General features: G+C 40.2%; 1 protein-coding gene across 1 annotated transcript in view; it reads left to right on the top strand.

Moving 5' to 3' along the window:
* Positions 1 to 957: 957 nt before the first annotated feature.
* The window catches only part of rab3gap2 (RAB3 GTPase activating protein subunit 2 (non-catalytic)), an 80,951-nt gene continuing 60,852 nt past the window's right edge, over positions 958 to 21,056 (top strand). Inside the window, exons 1-5 of the mRNA XM_052010958.1 lie at positions 958 to 1,255; positions 12,343 to 12,407; positions 17,411 to 17,534; positions 18,912 to 18,993; positions 20,726 to 20,773. Coding sequence (XP_051866918.1) covers positions 1,159 to 1,255; positions 12,343 to 12,407; positions 17,411 to 17,534; positions 18,912 to 18,993; positions 20,726 to 20,773 — 416 coding nt within the window. The 5' untranslated portion in view covers positions 958 to 1,158. The remainder of the gene's footprint in view (positions 1,256 to 12,342; positions 12,408 to 17,410; positions 17,535 to 18,911; positions 18,994 to 20,725; positions 20,774 to 21,056) is intronic.

Raw genomic sequence — 21,056 nt, 5'->3', positions numbered from 1 at the left:
CAAAATCCAGATTCTTTAACACACAGCAAAAATTTGCAAGTTCTGAAAATCTAAAACAAAAGTATTAAAAGCGCTCATTCTAATCAAGTTAACTTTTAAGGTGTGGACCCTGTTAATCTTCAGTTTATGGTTATTCAGTTTTGCTGAGCAAAAAACAAACTCATTCTTATATGCTTTCTCTCATTCTCAGGATGTCAGAAAATGACTTGCATTCAATTACTTAAAATGCGGTGCATTTGAAATAGTCCGGCATCTGGTTTACCCATCCGTCCAAATGTGAATCAGGGATTGGATGCCGGACTATCAAGATTTAAAAAAAATCATAAATATCTTTATTAATCACATGTACATCGAAACACACCGTCAAATGCATCTTTGCGTAGAGTGTTCTGGGGGCAGCCCACAAGTGTCACCATGCTTCTGGCGCCAACATAGCATGCCCACAACTTCCTAACCCGTACGTCTTTGGAATGTGGGAGGAAACGGCAGAACCCAGAGGAAACCCATGCAGATGCGGGGAGAACGTACAAACTCCTTACAGACAGCAGCGGGAATTGAACCTGGGTGGCTAGCGCTGTAATAGTGTTATGCTAACTGCTGCGCCACCAGGATTTCCGAACAACTGGTTGTTGGATCATTGTGGATTAGGGAATTTTTTTAAATTCCAAAATAAACCTTATCCATCATTAAAAAAAACAATACACAACAATAAAACAGTGCAAACCTTTACATTCGTGTACGGATCAATCATTAGTGTTACCTTTTTATATAAAAAACACAGCACCAATGCCACTCCTGTGGCTCCCTGGGATGCTACCCCAATCCCGTATTTACAATATTTAAAAGGCTTTCTCGCCTGACCCGCCCCTCCTTCTCCAGTGGCAGAAGAACCTAAGAACTGTTGTTTTCACTAGGGAGGCAATGACCCTTTAAAGCACAGTTTCTTTTTGGGGAAGCAGGGGTCACTTTTCAAAGAGGGCGCTACGCCTTTGAGCCGCCCGCGCTTGCGCAGATGTGAATAGCGGGCTGTTGTGTCGGCAGCGCATGCGTGTTGGCCGTTTGCTGTGAGCGTTGCTGCCGCGGCCACAACACAGGAGCGGGGGGGGGAGGAGGAGGTGGGCTGAAGCCGACCGTGGCACCGCTGCCGCCACCACCATCATGTCCTGCAGCCTCCTGCATTTCTGCTCCTTCCAGGATCTCCGGTCCATCCACGAGTTCCTCTTTCCGCAACAGAAGGAGGAAGCGAAGGGCGGCGGTAGGTGGCGGCCTCTGGTGCGGCGATCGGGGCCCGGGGCCTCGGCGTACGGTGTACTAGCCTGCGAGGGAGAGCCGGGCTGTCAGTCGAGCAACGGGTCGGCGGGTTGTGGGTTCGCGTCCCAGCCACGACTTGAGCTCGCCCCCTTGGCTGGCGCTCCAGTACCGAGTGAGCGCCGCACTGTCGCAGGTATCACCTGTCAGAGGAGACCTTTCACGGAGCTGGGGGTGTAAAAGGCTTCCAAACACTTACTGAAACAGGCTATTGACCATCTCCACACCGCTGGTTATAGCGGTTTGCTATGTGCAAAGGTTGTGTGATTTTTGTTTTGTATTAACTGTTGCCAGTTCCCATCGGAGAGGCTGGAGGTGGGGAGGAGGGGGAGCTCCATCCCTCGGACATCCTGAAAGAAGCATCTGGTGATGTAATCATGCAGGTTATGGTGAAATTAAAACCCTTAGGCCGTGTACTGATCAGGACTACTTCTACAATTTGATGATGTGGTTGCAGACCATCAGTAGTTGGGCTTGAATTTCTTTATTAGTTCTACGGTTTTACGTCTGCTGATCCTGGGGGTTTTCCTTGACTGTGAGCTTGTACCCCGAATGCTATTGTTTGTATTGTTTACTTAGCTTACCCTGATGGGCTTTGGCCATTCTCCAGGGTAGCCATGCCTTATCTGACATTGAGCCCACAGGGGAAGCCCGAGAAAAGGCTAGAGATCAGAGTAGCTGAGGGTGGGCGGGATGGGTGCAAGTGGTGATGATTCTGGTTGTAGCTCACAAGATACGGATGTATTCAGCAGGTCAGAGGGGCTGAGTTGTTGATGCTGTTTGGATTGCTGTTAGTGGAGGCAATATGCCAACAAGAGGGTCAGGCGATACAGCTGGCCTGTGGAGCTCAATGTTGCTCCAAATTCCCTGGGCCAGCAATGCAAGGTGAGTCAGGAGACAGGTAAACAGCTACAGGTGGAGAGTTGTGGCTGTCCAAACAACTGAATAGAAATTTACTAATATATGTATTTGTTTACTATGTTTGACATTAATATGCACAGATAGTGCTGGTTGTTGATATTCCTAAATGAGCAATTGTTTTGATGGAAATTATTTGGCATTTAGTACATAAACCAATATTCCCCTTCGTACTTAAACAAAGTGTGTCATCTTTCACCATTTAAGAATCTTTTGGTGAAGTCATTAATATAGATTGTAATAAGTTGAGGGACACCCTGCAAGTAACCCAGTTGTTCCTACAGTTTTGTTGTTTAAGAATTCCTCTGTCAATCCTAACATAATACCCTAATTCCATAAAACCTTGTTATATAACAACCATACTGTGTGGTTCCTCATCAAATATTACAATTACTTGTTAAGTTGCATCTTTTAAACAAAAATCAGATTTCCCAAACATTGCTTACTTTTAGTAATTTAGTCTAATAGTGTTGTGATAAGAACCTCATTCTTAGTAATGGATTCCAGTCTTGTCAACAACTGTCAGGCTAATTGGTCTGTGCTTCTCAAGTTTCTTTCCCCTTTTCTGAAAAGTATTACACATTTGCTATCTTCCATTCCTTTAGGATCATTCTAGGTTCTCAAGAATTTTTTTTAAGAATCACTGCAAATAAATCCCCATCCTTGTAGCCCATCCTCTTTTAGAACTCCAGTTTTGTCAATTTTGGTCGTCTTCATTTCTCCAGAACTTTTTTCCCACTAAAGTTACTTTAAATTCCTTGTGATGTTTTCTATTTCAAGTTTATTCTGTGATTATAAGGATTTAATATATTCAGGAGCTCTTGGTTTCTGAGTTTTCAATGCCTTCAATTTATAAATGCAAATGTTACTCGGGGTTTACAAAATCTAATGTCAAAAAAGATGTTGCTTGAGTTACTGGTAGTTTAGATTATTGGTGTTTTCTTTTGGAACCAATAGCATCTCCCACCATAAGTTCCCTTAAAAATAACTTCCTTCTACTCCTTTGGGCGAATATAATCAGATTGGGCTAGTGATCCACTAGAGCTTTGGTATTTTGAAAGTGAACAACCTGTTCCTTCACTTGTGTTTTTAATATTTTTTTCATAGAATCATGAACAATTTGCATCACAGAAACAATTCAGACTGCAGTTCAGCTTCACGAGGCTACTTGTACTCGTTATTTCAGTCAAACCAATGAATAATCTTTAGATTCCTTTCTCTCATGTATTTAACTGGCAGTATCTTAAATTTTCAAATATTGTAAGATAAGTGGAAGCAATAGTCCCTATATCAGCACTTTGCTGAACATTCTCTCTGCCTTGTTTTCATTGCTTTTCAAATTTTTTTATTTTGCTCCTGTTTCTAAGCGGGCATTTCATGTCCCAAAAAACTGTTTTATTTTTATTATTATTTTTTATCCATTTGCACACATTTAGGCACGGTAGTGTAGCGGTTAGCGTAACGCTTTACAGTGCTAGGTACCTGGGTTCAAATCCGGCCACTGTCTGTAAGAAGTTTGTATGTTCTCCCCGTGTCTGCGTGGCTTTCCTCTGGGTGCTCTGGTTTCCTCCCATATTCCAAAAAGACGTACAGGTTAGGAAGTTGTGGGCATGCTATGTTGGTGCCGGAAGTGTGGCAACATTTGTGGGCTGCCTCCAGAACATTCTACACAGAAGGTGTATTTCACTGTGTGTTTCAATGTATATGTGACTAATAAAGATATCTTACCTTATAAAACTTATTTCCAGGATGTTGACATCCATGCCAAAATCAACATTGCTTGGCCCATCCATAATTCCTCTTTAGAAGGTGAGCTGCCTTCTCATGTTACTGAAGTTCACTTAAGAAGGTTCTCCCATTGCGCTTTTATTTATGGAGTTTGAGAGTTTTTTTCCCCCACTCAACAATGATGAAAGAATGGCAATATCTGTCTGCTTGGAAGTGGTGGTATTCCTGTGCACCTGGTATGCATGTCCTGCTAGGTGTACGGATTTGGGAGATGTTTTCAAAGTAATTTTGGGAGTTAGTACAGTCCGAAGGGCATGATAGCTGCTTATAGAATGAGTTGATTGGGTGTACAATCAATGAAGTACTTTGGTGTGAAGTTCCTTTTAGTGTTGTTGCTGGAGTAGTTATTCAGGCAAATGGAGAGCATTCTGTCACACTTTCATGACTTGAGATATATAGATAAGATGTCTTTATTAGTCACATGTACATGGAAACACACAGTGAAATGCATCTATTTGCGTAGAGTGTTCTGGGGGCAGCCTGCAAGTGTCGCCACGCTTCTGGCACCAACATAGAATGCTACAACTTCCTAACCTCGTATGGCTTTGGAATGTGGGAGGAAACTGGAGCACCCGGAGGAAACCCACGCAGACACAGGGAGAACGTACAAACTCCTTACAGACAGCGGCAGGAATTGAACCTGGGTCGCTGGCGCTGTAATAGCGTTACGCTAACCGCTACACTACCATGCCTGCCCTAACTATTTGGAATAAAAAAATATATTCCATGAATGTCTGATTTGCAGCAATTGGACGCCACTATACTTACTAAATTTGAAAGTCTTCGGTGAGTCAGGGCTTGAGCTGCTAAATGCAGAATATTCAGCTCCTGATCCATAATGGCAGCTACCTACATCACTTATCCAATTTAGTTTCTTGTCAATGGCGAATCCCAAGGAGTCATCGTCACACAGCACAGAACTACTGTAAGCTCTTTAGCCCACCATGGCAAATGAGATTTGAATACCTGTGTATTCAAATCTCATTTACCAGCACTTGGTCCATAGCCCTCTATGCTTTGGTGATTCACGTGCTCATCCAGATACTTTTTAAATATTGTGAGAGTACCTGTTCTTCCTCCTCCTCATGTGCTGTGTTCCAGCTGATATTAATGGTAGGGCATTCAGTGAAACTGATATCATTGAGTATCAAAGGAAGGTGATTAGATTATGTTCATTGGCACTAGTGGTGTGAATCATAGAAGAATCATAGGCCCTTCTTCAGGGGCTGTGCTGATCAAGGCCTGTGGCCTGATAGGGAACCCTCCTGAATCTTGGAAAACCTTAATTCTGTGGCTGCCCACTCTATACTACTGGAGGCTGGCAATGTACGATTTCACAGTGTGCTGCAGGTAGTTTGACTCTCAAAGCATTACTTGTTGGTTGATATCAATGGATTTGTCCTTGCCCTGGGGAAGTAACTTGCCTCGCCCTGACTTGGAATGTACCTGAGGTATTGACTTGCTGAGGACAGCAGACCTTTCCCAAAGGGTTTTTCTCAGAGCTTGGAGGGTGAGTGAGGAAGGGCATAGGCAGGATTTGAGAGGAGCGGCGATAAAATGTACAGAGGGGAGAGAGTGGAAGCTTGGAGGAAAGACGGGGAGAAGGGTGCTTGGAGCAGGGAGGGCCGAATGGTAGTGTGCAAGAGAGGGATTGGGGGGTGGGATTAGAGTTGAATCTGGAAGAAAGTTAAAGGGTTTGGGATGCATTGAAGGATGGGAGGTTTGGGCAGTAGCTGAGATGATTGAGACTGAGTGGGGTCAAGTGGGGGATGATTCTGGAGGAGACAGAGGACATGTGATAGGAGTGTGTGATGTTGGCAGGCATTTTGGAATCTATCCATTTCATTTTGTGTGTACAGGATAACTTGGTCTCGAGTCATCTTGGACTCTCTTGTCACTGGACCAGGACTTTTTCCTGTCAATGTTGTGTGATGGTTGCTATGCGTTGGCCAGTCGATGTTAACTTCCCCTTCTAAATGTGAAATTTGGGACCTGGAGCATTAGGATCATCAGGCTTGAATGTTGTTCCACTGTTGTAGCCCAGGTATTACTGTGCAGAATGTGACACAATGGCCAACTTAAATAACAAGGCTGTGGATATACCTTCATCTGGAAGGGTTAACTGGAAGAAGAACACCTCTCTGAATGAGGCCAAAGAGGTCTTCTGTTCCAGTCTTGAAAATACCCAAGCTGGCATCACAGAAAGAGACAAACTGATCCTTCTGGGTGACTTCAGTGCCAGGTTTGGAAAGGTTCCTATTGTAGCGGTTGCTACCGCGGAATAAAACAAGACTCTACTCGGAGGATTGCCAAACAGAACTGGTTTATTTTCCCGCCTTGCGCGGGCCCCTTTAAGGGAGAATGTTCCCGCCCAAAAACAACCGGTAATGACGTAAGTCCTACGTCATCAGGACTTTCCCGTGCGCGGGTTCTCCCAGTTGCTTGGAAAGACGAGGCCTGCCGCCATCTTGGGCCTCGTCGCTCCGACGCCGCGTGACCCGACTGCCGAGCCGGTTTGCCCGACTAGACGGTGAGTCGCCACACTATCTTCAAAAGCCTGATCAGCAAGAAGTGAATAGGGAAAGTTACTCCAGTGGAGTCTCCTCCTGACAAAATACTTGGAACATGGTATTTTCATGAGGAACAACTGTTTCATTGGGAAGATGTGCTCAGGACCTCATTGCAATCAGGCATCAATGTCTGTAGGATTGTCATTATCTGAATGAGAGATTACAAGGATGTACTCATCATCCAGGCTATGACAGGTGCCAATGCTTGATGGATAAATCACTGCTGAATCTGCTCTGTTAGCTCCATCAGCCTGGCCTTTCAACCTTTCTATCAAAAAACATCAGAACGGGTTAGAAGAAAATGACCAGGAGATCCTGCAGCTTATTAACTTCTGCTACAATGTATTCTTAGATTAGAGCTTGACCATGCTGTGACTCTGTCCTTGATAGAAGTGTCCTTTACTCTAGCCCACAGCAGACTATATACTCCTGTGTTGTCAGGACCCCAGACCAACAAGAAATCAAAAAAGACCATATGCCAACAGAAAAACAAGGTGGTCTTGAGTAAACCTGCTCAAGTACTGAAACCTGGCAGTGAGGAATTTTTAACACATTCACTGCCTCATATCCCATATTTTGGAAGAGGAGTATATGCCAGGGGACCTCAGAGGCAGTAATTTCAACCATCTGCAAAAGGAGTCAAATTAATTTGCAATGAGTAGAGTGATATAGTGAAAGTCATTGCAAGAGTACCCCTCCACCACCACTTCTCAGTGGCTGAAGATTTGCTCCATGAATTGCAGTGCACAATCTGTCCATCTCGAGGAATAATGGACATGATCTGCACCATTTGTTAGCTTCAAGAGAAACAGAGGGGCATCATTAACCATTATATACTGCTTTTGAGAGGTCAAATTAAAGGCTATTGACCTTCAATTGGGAGGAACAGTGGAGTATGCTCTTCAAATTTGGCTGCCTTCATAAATTTCTTTTCACACTCTGTCTACTTCATGATGGAATCTCAGTGCAGGCTGGTATCAAGCAAAGCTGTGTCAACAATTTTTATCGATCTTTCTTGCTGCAGTACTGCACCTCACCTCCAAAGGGTTTGTTTCGGTAGTGGGGCAGCTCCCAAGGAGCTGGACATGTTTCAGGGCACTCGCCGTTCATGAGTCAATTCATAAATCAATATTATTTTTGACTCAAATGCTTTAGTTGTGTTTAATTTTATAAGTATCTTATAATTAGCTTTTGTTTAACTAATTTTAACTTTATTTTTAAGTGTGTAATCATGTTTAATTTTGCTATAATGATTAAGGCACAATCGTACAGCGGTTAGCATAATGCTATTACAGTGCCAGCGACCTGGATTCAATTCCAGCCACTGTCTGTAAGGAGTATGTACATTTTCCCTGTGTCTGCGCCGGTTTCCTCCTCCATTCCAAAGATGTATGGGTTAGGAAGTTGTGGTCATGCTATGTTAGTGCTGGAAGCACGGCGACACTTGCAGGTTGACCCCCAGAAAACTCTACGCAAAGAAGTATTTCACTGTGTGTTTCGATGTACATGTGACTAATAAAGATATCTTATTGAAAATGTGCATCATGTCTGTTAACATGGGAATGGTGGCCTGCGATTGCTCAAAATAGAGAAGGAGCATCGAAGATGGCCTGATTAAGAAAAGTGGCAAGAGTGCACTGATTCCCAATCTTTCTATCCACCCACCCCATCAGGCATATCCTGCACATCTGTTACAGTCTGCTGTTTGCATATTGGCCTCATTTGGCACTTTGTAACCCAGGCAACTGGAGTGAAAGCATGTTCTGACTGTGATGAATTTCCTGAGAAAAAGATGTATGCATGCTTATCAGAGGTATTTCCAAACTCCAAATGAACTGTGCTATTACTGAATAGTGGAAACTTTTGTTAATTAACTTTGTCAAATTCTTCCACACTTATCCAATCTCATTTTCTCTGCCTCTAGGGTCTCATATCACTGAATTTCATACACATTCTGTCTACTGGATATGTTTTTGAAGCATTAAAAATTTCTTTCCAGTGCTCATTGGAGCACAGTTGCTAATTACCCTTCAGTAGAGATGGTTATAATGTTTTTAATCAGACAGCCACTTGCTTTATCACTTTGATTGAGTTATTCATTTTCAGTGTACTTCGTTTAAATTTGATACTGCCTTCATGATAGTCTCATTCCCATTTCTGATGCTGGAAGTGGGAAATCTTGTGGGTATTTTTGTGCTTCCTTACATATTGGGGCTGTAATTATGGGTTAGATGATTGGAATCACCTTGAACTTGATCTTTGAATTGTTAATTTGATTCCCTGTTGTAATTTATTTGGAATTGCAGAACCAAATATTATTTGCTGACCTGGTAGAGGAATAAGAAGGAAATGCCTTCAGGAAAAGATTTTTCACTTGTCCGTATCATTTTTACACTAGGTCTGTCATGAGCTTCTTTTTGATAGTTTTAGTTCCATATTCTATGGCCTGTGATCTGTACTGTCAGATTTCCATTATTCTAATTCTTATTATATTGTATTCTAAGATCAAACAGCACAGACTCTCTTGAGGGGGTTACGTTTTTACTAAGGTTGTAATCCAATTGACTTTTTGTCAACTCCAGTTGCAGTGCTTTAATTCATGCAGAGGTCTGTCCATTGCTACAATTCTCTCAAACAAGCAATGATTTCTGCTTTTAACCTAATGGCCAGGTTAAGAAAGAACCTACTGCTAAGTTTTGCTCTCTAAGGAACTACTCCAAAGTTGACGTCAAGCCAGGATGGTGGTGGTGGTGTTGTCGTTTGGTAAACTGACCTCTACCTCACAGGCTGAAGATTAGGTTTCTGATATTTCTTATCTCCCATAACCTCATCTGAGCATCAGACCATTGTCTCCCACAGAGTCATAGATCTCTTTCACTGGATATCTTCTCCCCACAGCTTCTTGGATTCCCAACCATGCATAGCCTAACTTCTCCCCAAGATCCACAAGCAGGACTGTCCTGGAAAACCCATCATTTCTGCCTGTTCTTTTCATATTGAACTTATTTCATCTTTATCCAATCTCCTCTTATTTATTGTCTTCTCACTTGCACCTGTGTTATCTCTGATGCCCTCTCTCAATTTGACAGTTTTCTAGTTCCATTTCCTTGCTCATTTTCACCATTGATATCTCATCACTCTCCACCTCCATTCCACACAGGATGGCCCAAGTTTCCCTTCTTCCTTGGACAGAGGCCCAATGAGTTCCCTCCATAACTTCCCTCCTGCAGCTGGCTGAATACATTCTCACATTGAACAAGTTCATTCACTTCCCAATCAAAGGTGTAGTTTTGGGAACCTGAATATGTTCAACAAATGCCTGCCTCTTTTGGGGATACATGGAGCAACTTTGTTTCGGTCTTATTTGGGCACTCTCCCACACTTTTTACTCTGGTCATTGATGATTGTACTAGTGCTTAGAGCTCAAGTTTCTTCTTTGCTGCTAATTTCCACTTTTGAATTTGTTTTCACAAGATCCATCTCTTACTTTTCCCTAACCTTTCTCAGCTTCTTTATCCCCATTTCAGGGGATAGGTTAGTAAGTGACATCCACCACACAGCTATCTTGACTACATGTCCTCCCCAGCCTGGTTCCTGTAAGGAATCCATTCTACTTTCCCTGTTTTTCTGGGATGCCTCCCATACAAGTCCTTTTGAGGTATCTTCGTCGCATCTCTGCCTGTTCCATTTCTGCTCTCATTTACCCCACCCCCCCCTCACCCCCATTGACATCCACATTTAATGGTGATCCTCTGTAATTTCTGCGATTTTTTTTTTTCAAAATGATACCTCTTCCAGACACACCTTTCCTCCTTTGCTCCTCTCATAGCATTCCTATAGCAGCATTCCTATAGCACCATTCCCTCCAAGACATCCAACTCCTCTTCTCATGGCAACTTCCTGTTGGATTTGACTGTCTTAAGTAGTTTTTTTTTAAACATGTATAGTGTTTAATACACCTGAAGTGGCTGCACAAGGAATGGCTGCTGCCTAGCTTATTGGTTTGTCCATCAGGTGAATATGTGTTTTCTCATTGGTTGATTTTGCCACAGGTATCTAATAGGTTCCCTGACTGGACTATTGTTAGCTAAGGCGTACCTCTTAACTTGGGCTCGGGTGTCATTTTTTGTTAATCACTCTCTTTCTCTCTCTACCCCCCACCCCCGGGCCCTAGCTCATCTTTAGTTCCTTTTGTCTCGGCTCATCTCCTAGTAGTAAAGCTAGAGCCATGTGCTTTGTGACTGTATCTTTGTTTTAAACTTTTCCAATAAAACCTTGTGAAGCAACAAGTTGTTTTCAACTCATTCTTTCAGAACCTACGGATTCAAAAATAACTGGATCTGACATTCCCATACAACCACAGGAGATGCAACAGCTGCTCTCTCTTTGCATGCCTCCCCACTATCCAGGGAATCAAATGCTCCTTCCAGATGAAGCAGCAATTCATTTGTACTATATCCAGTTTGTGCAGATACTGCATTCAGTGCTCACAGTGAAACCAAATGCAGATAAGGTGACCACTTTGCAGAACATTTCTGTTCAGTGTACAAGGGGGAACCCTGTGCTCCATTCCACTCCCATGCTTACCTGTCTTTGACCTCTTACACTGTTTCTGTGTAACCCAATATTAACTCAAGGAACAGCACCTCATCTTCTGACTAGGTATATTAATCTGTTTCTCTCTTCAGAGATGCTGCCTGACTTGCTGAGCATGATCAGCATTTGTTTTTTTTTATTTTTGATTTCCAGCATCTGGAGACAAGAGACTGCAGATGCTGGAATCTGGAGCAAAAAAAAACAAATTGCTGGAGGAACTCAGTGGGTCGGGCAGTATCTGTGGAGGCAGAGGGATGGTTGACTGATATAGGGTCTTGACCTGAAACGTTGACTATCCCTCTGTCTCCAGAAATACTTTCTAACCCACTGAGTTCCTCCAGCAGTTTATATTTGCCTCTGAATTTTTCTTGCTTTTCAGTACCTTGGGGCTTGTGCATCACTGAACTTTGCAACAGCCTTAAACAAAAATTTATTTTTAACCTACCCTCCACTTACTGTTAAACACGAAACAAGAGGTGTTCAATTTCTAGGCACGATTATTTGTGGATCTGTGAGCAATGCTCATACCACCAGTGTACAGATTATTGTTGAACGTCCATTGGCCCAGGGTCTAGAGAGGCAAACATTTTGCTTCTGAATCCCATTCCAGGATTTAAATATTGGAAACAAGGGCCTAGGTTTTTCCATAGTGTCAACAAAAGACCACACAAAATACCAGGATGTCATCCCTCGGAACTGCTCTGCTGCTTGACAATATCATGTTGGTCTTCAACCTCGATGTTATTTTGACAGTTGATCCCCATATACCTGATTTCCCCATATTCCAAAATCCCTATCCTTGAAGGACAACTTGCTCATGTGATTCTATGGCAGAGAGCATTTTATTTAAAAAAAATAGTCTCACTCACAGATTTTAACCAATTCATATACACATTACAAATTTATTTGGACTTAACAAAGCACAATTTGATAAGATTAATTTGGGTGCAGAGGCTTTGACTGTTGATTCAGGCTTAAAAGCGCTCGACCACTACAATGTGAAGCTTTATTGCATTGTTGCCTTTATTAAAGTATAAATATACCTTAATTGTTAAAACATGGTAAAGTAATATTTGAAACATATAGTATTAAACGTATTTTTCTTGTTGAAATTGCACGTGTGACATGGAGACAATTAATTTTTCTTTGTTTTCTTGTATAGATAAAGAACACAGCTGGGAGGATGAAGACTGGGGAGCATGGGAAGATGGTGAATTGAAAGAAACTGTAAGACAGTCATCAGTTGATTTTTCAATGAGCTCTTGACATTAAGTTGAGTTCTCTGAGATTGAATGCTGCTTTGTTGAAGAATCTTGTATACTCATCAATTATTGCGTGGTTATTAATGGTAATAACTCTAAGCTATTTACTTATCAAGTCCCACAAGGATCTCTTCATCAATGATATGGATATGGGTTGTACAATCACATTATCAATAATAATGAATTCTTTATTTTCACTAATTGTATGACTTTTATGTTTCTGTGAAATTATTTTATCATTTCTTTGGTTTGGGTTGTGTAGATGCTTTATCATTGCTGGATTCTTCACTTCTCACTTCTTCTCATTGGACAGTGTGCAAATGTCTTTGTGTGAAAATCAGTCTGCCCTTGCTTCTATTAATCAATAGCCCAAGCAACGTGAACAAATGGTCCACTTATAAGTACATCACATAACCTCTTTTTACAGGTTTCATTTTGCAGTTGCATCACCCCAAACATATTTTACCTCAATGCTTTGTCACCTAAAATATTCATCTATCTAAGAAAGAAGTATTTAACTTGTATAGTGCTTTTCATGTTCTTGAAGTGGCCCAATACAGTGAATTAAATTATTTTAAAGTGTTTTCATTGTTTAACATAATATGCAAGTTTTACCATTACTGTTCTGTTTGTCTTAAATTAATGCTTAAAAATTGTGCCAATATCCCTTTACAGTTTGAACACATTCTAAAGTTTCTGAGCCTACTTTATAGAAGAACAAACTTGGGTTTATTTGTTATTTATTGAACCTGTACATCCACTATATCAAACTAATATGAAAGTGCCTGTAGTATTTATATATTGCTAGGGTAATTACACACAAGAATCTCTATCAAAGTAATGTCTACTTTTAGTTCTCTCTTGCTGTGGGAATTCATCCTTCTATAGCATCAGTGGATGGTTTAGTGGACCTCTTTATTTGATTCATAGTTTAAGGACCCTTGGATATCTGTTCAGGTTCGAAGAACTGGGAAATCTTTGTTTATTTAAATGTAGACTTTGAGCAAATGTGATTAAGATTTTAAAAATAATGCTTGTTATTTGCAAGAACTGAGCCAGCTCTCCATTTTATTACTTATTCATCCATTCATCTATTCATTCATTCATTTTCTGGGATACAAGTGTCATTGGCAAGTCCAGGACTTATTGCTCATTTCTAATTGCTCTTGAAAGTAGTGAGCCCTTTATTTGAACCTCAACAATCCTCCTGGTAAAGCTACTCATGTAGTGCTATAGGACAGGAGTTAAAGGTTTAGATGCAGTGATGGTGAAGTAATATCAATAATCTTCCAAGTCAGGATGGTGTGTGACTTGGAAGGGAATCCTATGTTCTTGTTACCCTTTTCCTCCTTTGTGGTAAAACTTACAAGGTTGGGAGGTATGATGGAATTGTCCAGGTGAGTAAGCATAGTACATTTTGCAGGTGGAAGATGTGGTGGCCATGGTGCATTGGAGGGGAAACAGAAGGGGTCAATGGGATAAGGGAAAAAGAAGGGATGGACAGAGGGGACTGGTTACTGGAAATTAGAGAGATCAATGTTCATGCCCACTAACACTCTCCCTCACCCTCTCCATCTGCCCATCACCCATACATTTCTCCCTCCAGATCCCCTCCTCACCTCCTTCCCTTCATTCCATGGTCCACTGTCTTCTATTAGATTCCGTCTTCTTCAGTCCTTTGTCGCTTTCACCTACCAGCTTCTTTCATCATTCCCACTCTTCTCATCCCTCACCTGCCTCTCATCCTCCTCTCACCTGGATCCACTTATCACCTGCCAGCTCTTGCTCCACCCCTTCCCCTCCCCAACCTTTTACCCTGGCTATCTCCCCTCTTTCTTTCCAGTCGTGATGAAGGGTCTCAATCTGAAACGTTGGCTGTCTACTTCCCTCCATAGATGCTGCCTGACCCGCTGAGTTCCTCCAGCATTTTGTGTGTCGCTCCAGATTTTCAGCATCTGCAGTCTCTCTTGTGACTGCAACCACTGGAATGTTTTCCTTTTGATGCCCATCGTTTTTGCCAGAGTGTGTTGATGCCCCACTCAGTCAAATGTTGTCTTGTTCCCACCTAATTTCTTTGGTCCACATTTGGACTATGGTTGTGACAAGATCTGGAGCTGACTTGTCCTGGCAAAATGGAAACTCTTGGTGTGCTTTCCCCTTGATGCCCATTGGCTTCAGTTTTACCAGGGCACCCTGATACTAAATTTGATCGAATACTGGAATTATATAAACAATCTTGCCTCTGGAATTCAGCTGTCTGCTCACTCTTTGGGTGAAGGCTGTGATATGCATGGAGCTGAGTGTTTCTGGTGAAACCCCTTCTGTGCTTCAGCAGGTCAGGGAAGATGTCTAACATAATTTTGATAGAGAATAAACTGGGCAATAATTAGCCAGATTGGAATTATTTTACTGTTTTAAAACTTACTTCATGTATTGCCTATTTATTCCAGAGGATGACATCTTTCTGTGTTAAGAATAACCATTTTATAATCCAGTAATATGGGTTTGTGACTATGCTAAATCTCATCACCTGAAGTCAGTAATATAAGTAGCAAGAAACTTTCCTCCTTAATTCATAATCACTTTTGAGTAATGTCTTCTGTTTAGATATCCCTTGTTCTTGCATGAACTTGTCAAGTTGTAGAAGCTTCTTATTTCACTTGGCAGCATTTTGTTTCAGGACAAATTTTCAGACATCTCCCAGAGAGTTACTTGTCTTTTCATATCTATGTGACCCGTCATCGCTTTACTCTCATCTCTCTCAAATGGACTATCAAACTGGGCTGAGTGCATTCCAAATTATTGGATTCCATCCCTATAAACTGAATGTAATTCTAGTCACCTTCCTACAAATCTTAATCATCCGGGATAAAACCTGAATGCAATGAAAATTAGTCTTAATAGAATTTGAACCATGACACATTTGCTATGCTGTGATGTTTTCCATCAGAGAAGATTAAGAAAATGTGACATGTCTTGTGCTCAAGTCTTTTTTTTTAATAACGGCTTTAAGAAGCTGTTGCCTAAATCCTCAGCTACTCAGTTGTGTAATTCCTCTATCAGACAGAAGGGATAATCAAATTCCTCATATATCCTACAGTCCCAGCAGTTAAATTTTCTTTCCAATTTTTTTTCCCAGAGTATAAGCCTTCTTTTCAATTTGCACTTCATGAGAATTGGTTATAACAATTTGGTGACTTGCACAATGTGAAGAGTTAGCTATGTATGTACAGTAAAAGTGAAGTAAAACTCTTGGTAACACACTATCCATTTATTTGGAATTCTTGTTGGTTTGGCATTTAGCTCACCAGATGATGTTTCCTGCACTCCCTTTAAACTACCAAAGTCCAATGCATGCTAGGTTATCAGAATTTTACAATATTTTGAAATCCAAGATTCTCAATTCAGGCAAGAATCTCTTTTTGCATTGTTAAATCCCCAAGAAATGCTTATAATGTGAAATGATCTGGTTCTCCATTGAACTGTTTTGCTGTACTTGTGTGATAGTTTGAACCTGAGTTGTCATTACAAGCAAAGCCTTTTCGAGGTACTCAATGTAATTATGTTAAAAGCTACCATTTAGCCTAAGTTTCACTTGAGATGAATTATTACAATTGTGGGGTCTTATTTCTTCAGGTTTTAATTGATGAAGACTGACATTTTTAAAAAAAATATTTCTCTCTATACATATTAATCCAGTCATTCTTCTCCCTACTATTTCTCCAACTTTCGCTAATTTGGCATTGAATTCATCAATGCTAACTTGTACTGATCTGTCATTAATTTCACAGTACTTCAGTTAAGAGAGCCTGTTGCTCTTGGGTCCCAAATGCTACTTCCCTCACTATGCTATTATGAGCTCTTCCAGCAGCATAAAAATTCAATAATCTAAATATATAGGCTAAATTAGCAAACAACATTAAATGCCTGCTGCATCCATTAATGGCCCATGCTTGTAAATGTCTGTCAAAAAAGTGAGCTACAAATAAAAGGCAAGGTTTGAGAAATCAGTATGTTGTAGAAGTGAGTAGGATCACAACCTAAGATCATCTTTGGGAATCATGCCCGTAGATAGGAACCTCAGGTTATGTAACCTTTAATCTATTTTCCTAATCTTTGGTTCCGCTGATTTTTTTTTTGATATATAAGTCATTGCCCAACATCATGAACGGTATCATTCAAACTTTCAGCCAATGAGATCCAATCCAACTACCCCAGGAAGTAATAATTGGAAGGTTTTATGGGCTGATTACCAGGAGGTGTATGAGGAGGCTGCAATCCATACATAATCCTGGCCTATTCTCTTTCTCAGCTTCTATTTAGAATCTAGTTAACAAAACATAAGACTATTAACTTGAAATGTCATTAAACTAACAGCTTGTGTTTCATAATTAAATATCCAGTGTTACAACTAAAAGATTTATTTCTTCGTGGGTTTCCTTATGTTAGAATATGTTGTTGCTCCAATTTTCATTCATTTTCTTCTGACTGTCCCAGAATCTGTGTGTTTTGTGTCCATTCAGACTCTTTGTTATGCATGGATTTACCTTTTACTTACCCATGCAAATCCTAGTCATTGATTATATTAGTTCTCTTTTACGGTTATATCTAAAAACAAATGCATGGATAACAATATCCTTCTGAATTTTTAGCCTTTAATGACAGTACCTAGTAAACCCACATTATTGTTTTTTCTATTTTCAATGTATAGTTGAAACTGTAAATTTATTAACAATGTATTTACAATCCCATTCTGCTTTAACAATTTAACTTTTAGATACCTCAGCCACTGTTCCTGCCTAAGAGGTTGTTGCTCATTTGGTCCAACTAAATTCCTGTTTTATTTTTGTTTGGATGCATCAATAATCACTTGAAACTACGAAGAACAGCCATTTTGAAACTGTTTAGTACTTTCCCCCCACTAGGTGCCATCAATTTATTTACTTTTAGTTTTAAAATTTGTTACAGAAGGAAGATAATTCTCCAAGTAAGGCACCAACTGTATCATGGTTACAAGATTGTGTGATATCATTGTCACCAACCAATGATCTGATGGTAATGGCAAGGGATCAGAAAGCTGTATTCCTAGTGCGTAAGTGATATTCCTTCTGTGAACTTTGATCGATTCAAGATTAAAAACATTTGACACAGTTTTCGTTGTTTATATTTTGCTTGAATATAAAATTAAGAAGCAGAAATTTGTAGATGTTGGAAATCTGAAATAATAAATTCCTACCAGAAATACTCAGTTCCTTAGTATCTTTAAAGAGTGTATTGGAATGATCTTTTTGTTCTTTTCTAGCTCCGTGCTAACTTAAAACTATTTGTATCTTTATCTTTTCAGTTTTGATGCAAGATTATGAACCTGAAATGTTACTCTGCTTCCCCCTCCATAGATAGTGCCTGACCTGAGTATTTCCATCATTTTTTGTTTTAGAACATAGAACAGTACAGCACAGGAACAGGCCTTTCAGCCCACGATACCTGTGCTGAACATGATGCCAAATTAAACTAATCCTTTATGCCTACACATGATCTATATTCCTCCATTCCTTGCATATTCATGTGCCTATCTAAACACCACTAAAATGCAGTATCTGCTGCCTACTAGTGCGTTCCAGGCACCTACCACTCTGTGTGTTTATAAAGACAAACTTGTTCTGTGCACATCCTTTAACCTTTCCCCATTTTACCTTAGAGCTGTGGCCTATGGTTTTTGACATTTCTACCCTGGGAAAAGGATTTTTGACTGTCTACCCTATCTATGCCTCAATTTTATAAACTTCTATCAGGTCTCCCCTCAACCTCGTGCTCCAGAGAAAGCAACCCAAGTTTGTCCAACCTCTCCTTATAGCAAATATCCTCTAATCCGTGTAGCATCCTGGTAAATCTCTTCTGCACCCTTTGCAAAGCCTCCACTTCCTTCCTGTAATGGGGTGACCAGAAATGCATACTCCAAGTATGGCCTAGCCAAAGTTTTATACTGCTGCAACGTGACTTCCTGACTCTTGCACTCCATGTCCCGGCCAACGAAGGCAGGCATGCCAAACACCTTCTTTGTCACCCAGTCTACTTGTATTGCCACTTTCAGGGAGTCACCCTGAAAGTGGCAACACACTTGTACCCCAAGATCCGTCTATACATAAATGCTGTTAAGGGTCCTGCCATTAACTGTATACTTCCCCCTTACATTTGACCTCCCAGAGGACTGCAGCTCACACTTGTCCCTATTAACCTCTATCTGCAGTTTCTCTGGCCATATTTCTATCTGATCTATATCCAGCTGTATCTTTTGACAACCTTCTTCACTATCTGCAACTCCACCAATTTTTGTTTAATTTAAAACTTGTTTGAAAATGGTATACATTTTAAATTAGTGAAAAGTTCTTGTAATATTAAAACCTTAAAGCTTCCAGAAATAAATCTATTTCAAATTTGAGTGTTCACTTTTTAAATATTTGTTTTGTAGCAAAATGGAAGAATAACGAAAAAGGTAAAAATGAAATGCAATATTGTGTTACCTGGAGCGGTACTTTGAATGTTGAAGAAGGGTGAGTGTACGTTGACCAGAGTTCTGGATTTAATTTTGGTACTTTTGATTGCCGTGTTCAATTGGAACAATCATTGGCAAAAGTTGTATGGATGTTGAGAAGTTTTAAACAAAAATTGCGGATGCTAGGGATCTGGTTTAATCTGGGTTCTGGTGAAGGTCATTGACCTGAAATGTCAACTCTCTTTCTCTTACTCCACAGTTGCTACTTGATCTGCCAACTATCTCTAGCATTTTCTGTTTTTATTCTTGTGTACAGATGATTCTTTGAAAGAAATCTTGGCGTGAGGATGAACTCGTTCACTTGCCATTAAACAATCTGTATATAACCCAACTAATAGTCTGTCACTCTGCAGTACACAGGGTCAATGAATATTAATGAATACCATAAAGTTAGCAATCTAGTAGAAACAACAGAATACCTGCATCAATTTTAGCAGTAGTTCCTTGCATCAACATTAAGATTCTGTAATTCCTTTAGTTTGCAGTATACTGCCTACTTGGCTCGAGATACAGTTATGGAAAGCTAGCAGCTCGGAAAGAGGAGGAAATGTCTTTGAAATGCCTTTTAAATTGATTACTGATTGCAATTTAATACTTTGTGGATTTTAAGTTTTTAGTCAAAAGTGTAATTTTCTGCAAGGTAGTAGTACAACCATTGAGTGCTTCATGGGAATAACATCAACCTTGTCATGATTTATTAGACAGTGTCATCGTGTATACTCAAGTTAAACACAAACTCGCCTTGTAACTATAATGTTACTTTTAAACTCCTCACAGACTTTTGACAATTTCTTCCGAATTAACTTTAAATTGTGGAAAATTAGGTTTTGGTAGAATTCGAAGCACTATAATTTGAGAAAAAAATGGTAGAAAATTTCACATTGCCTATTTTGATTGAATCAGTTGACTCATTAGAGCATTGGTATAGGGATTTTTCCATTAGTAACATTCTTCCACAAGGTTTTTTGTATGGGATTTCAACATTCAAGTGGCTTGGAGTGGGGGATGGAGTGTGGATTATCAGCCCTGTACACAGAATAGCTGGAAAATGTGGATGGTTAGATCAGGCACAACTCTTGGCTTGGGTACCTGTTACAAATTTTTGATCATTCAAACAGATTCTCACAGCCCTGGTAGGGAATCTCACTGGCTTCATGCTCCTTCATTAGATTCCATGATAAATCTGATATCAGAGTACAAATATAAAAAATACTATGAACTGTTGACAACAACTTTGGAGTTTCTACATTGGCTTAGAAATTCCTAAGTTCCCGTCAGTTATACAGGGAAAAATGTCAACAGTAATGTGGAGTGTCAACAATTTTCCACTAAAATCAGGGCCAATATCTTTTGAGAGTTTGTGAAGTTCACTGGTCTTTGTAATGGATAAGTTGTTAAAGATGTACTGATATATTGAAGTAACCTGTTAATTTCATGTAATTTGCCATTTCTAAGCTGGGCTGTAATGGCTGCGCTGTTAGTTGCTTTTGACGTGGTTGGGTTTTGCTAGTTTGAACCATTTTCCATCATTACAAATTGACGAGCTGGGCTTACTTTGGGACTGTTTTCAGTATTCTAAAGTTGTGTTTTGTGTAAAATGCCAAGTTTGTTTTTTTATATAAAGACGCAGAACTTTGTGTGGTAGACTGACTTTGCCAAACCATGATTTTAGCTGTTGAATTTCTTTGAGATGTATGATTAGACATCTGATATGATTTCTTTTTTTTCAGTGAATGTGTCAGTAGTGCTATTTGCATACCATTAGCAAGTCAGAAGAGGTAAGTATCTTTACCTGAGGATCCTTGTGCAGCTAAGTAAATATTAGCAAAACAAACACTCACTGAATTGCAAGCAAAAGTTGCTGATAGTAGATCTGTTTCTTTTTGTTATTTCACCAAAGTTTGTTTGTTTTAGGAAATCCAGTAGCTAAAGACTGGTTGTATAACAAATATTGCAAAGTCATTGTTACCTTTTGGTTCATTAATTAAAACTTAGTGACCTGTTTATTTCGTATCATCTGTTAACATTGGTCTTAAAATATTTAGGTGTCATATGCGGCAT

The sequence above is a fragment of the Pristis pectinata genome, chromosome 3, assembly GCF_009764475.1.
Source record: "Pristis pectinata isolate sPriPec2 chromosome 3, sPriPec2.1.pri, whole genome shotgun sequence".
NCBI classification, from domain to species: domain Eukaryota; kingdom Metazoa; phylum Chordata; class Chondrichthyes; order Rhinopristiformes; family Pristidae; genus Pristis; species Pristis pectinata.
This window is presented reverse-complemented; position numbering and strand designations above follow the sequence as displayed.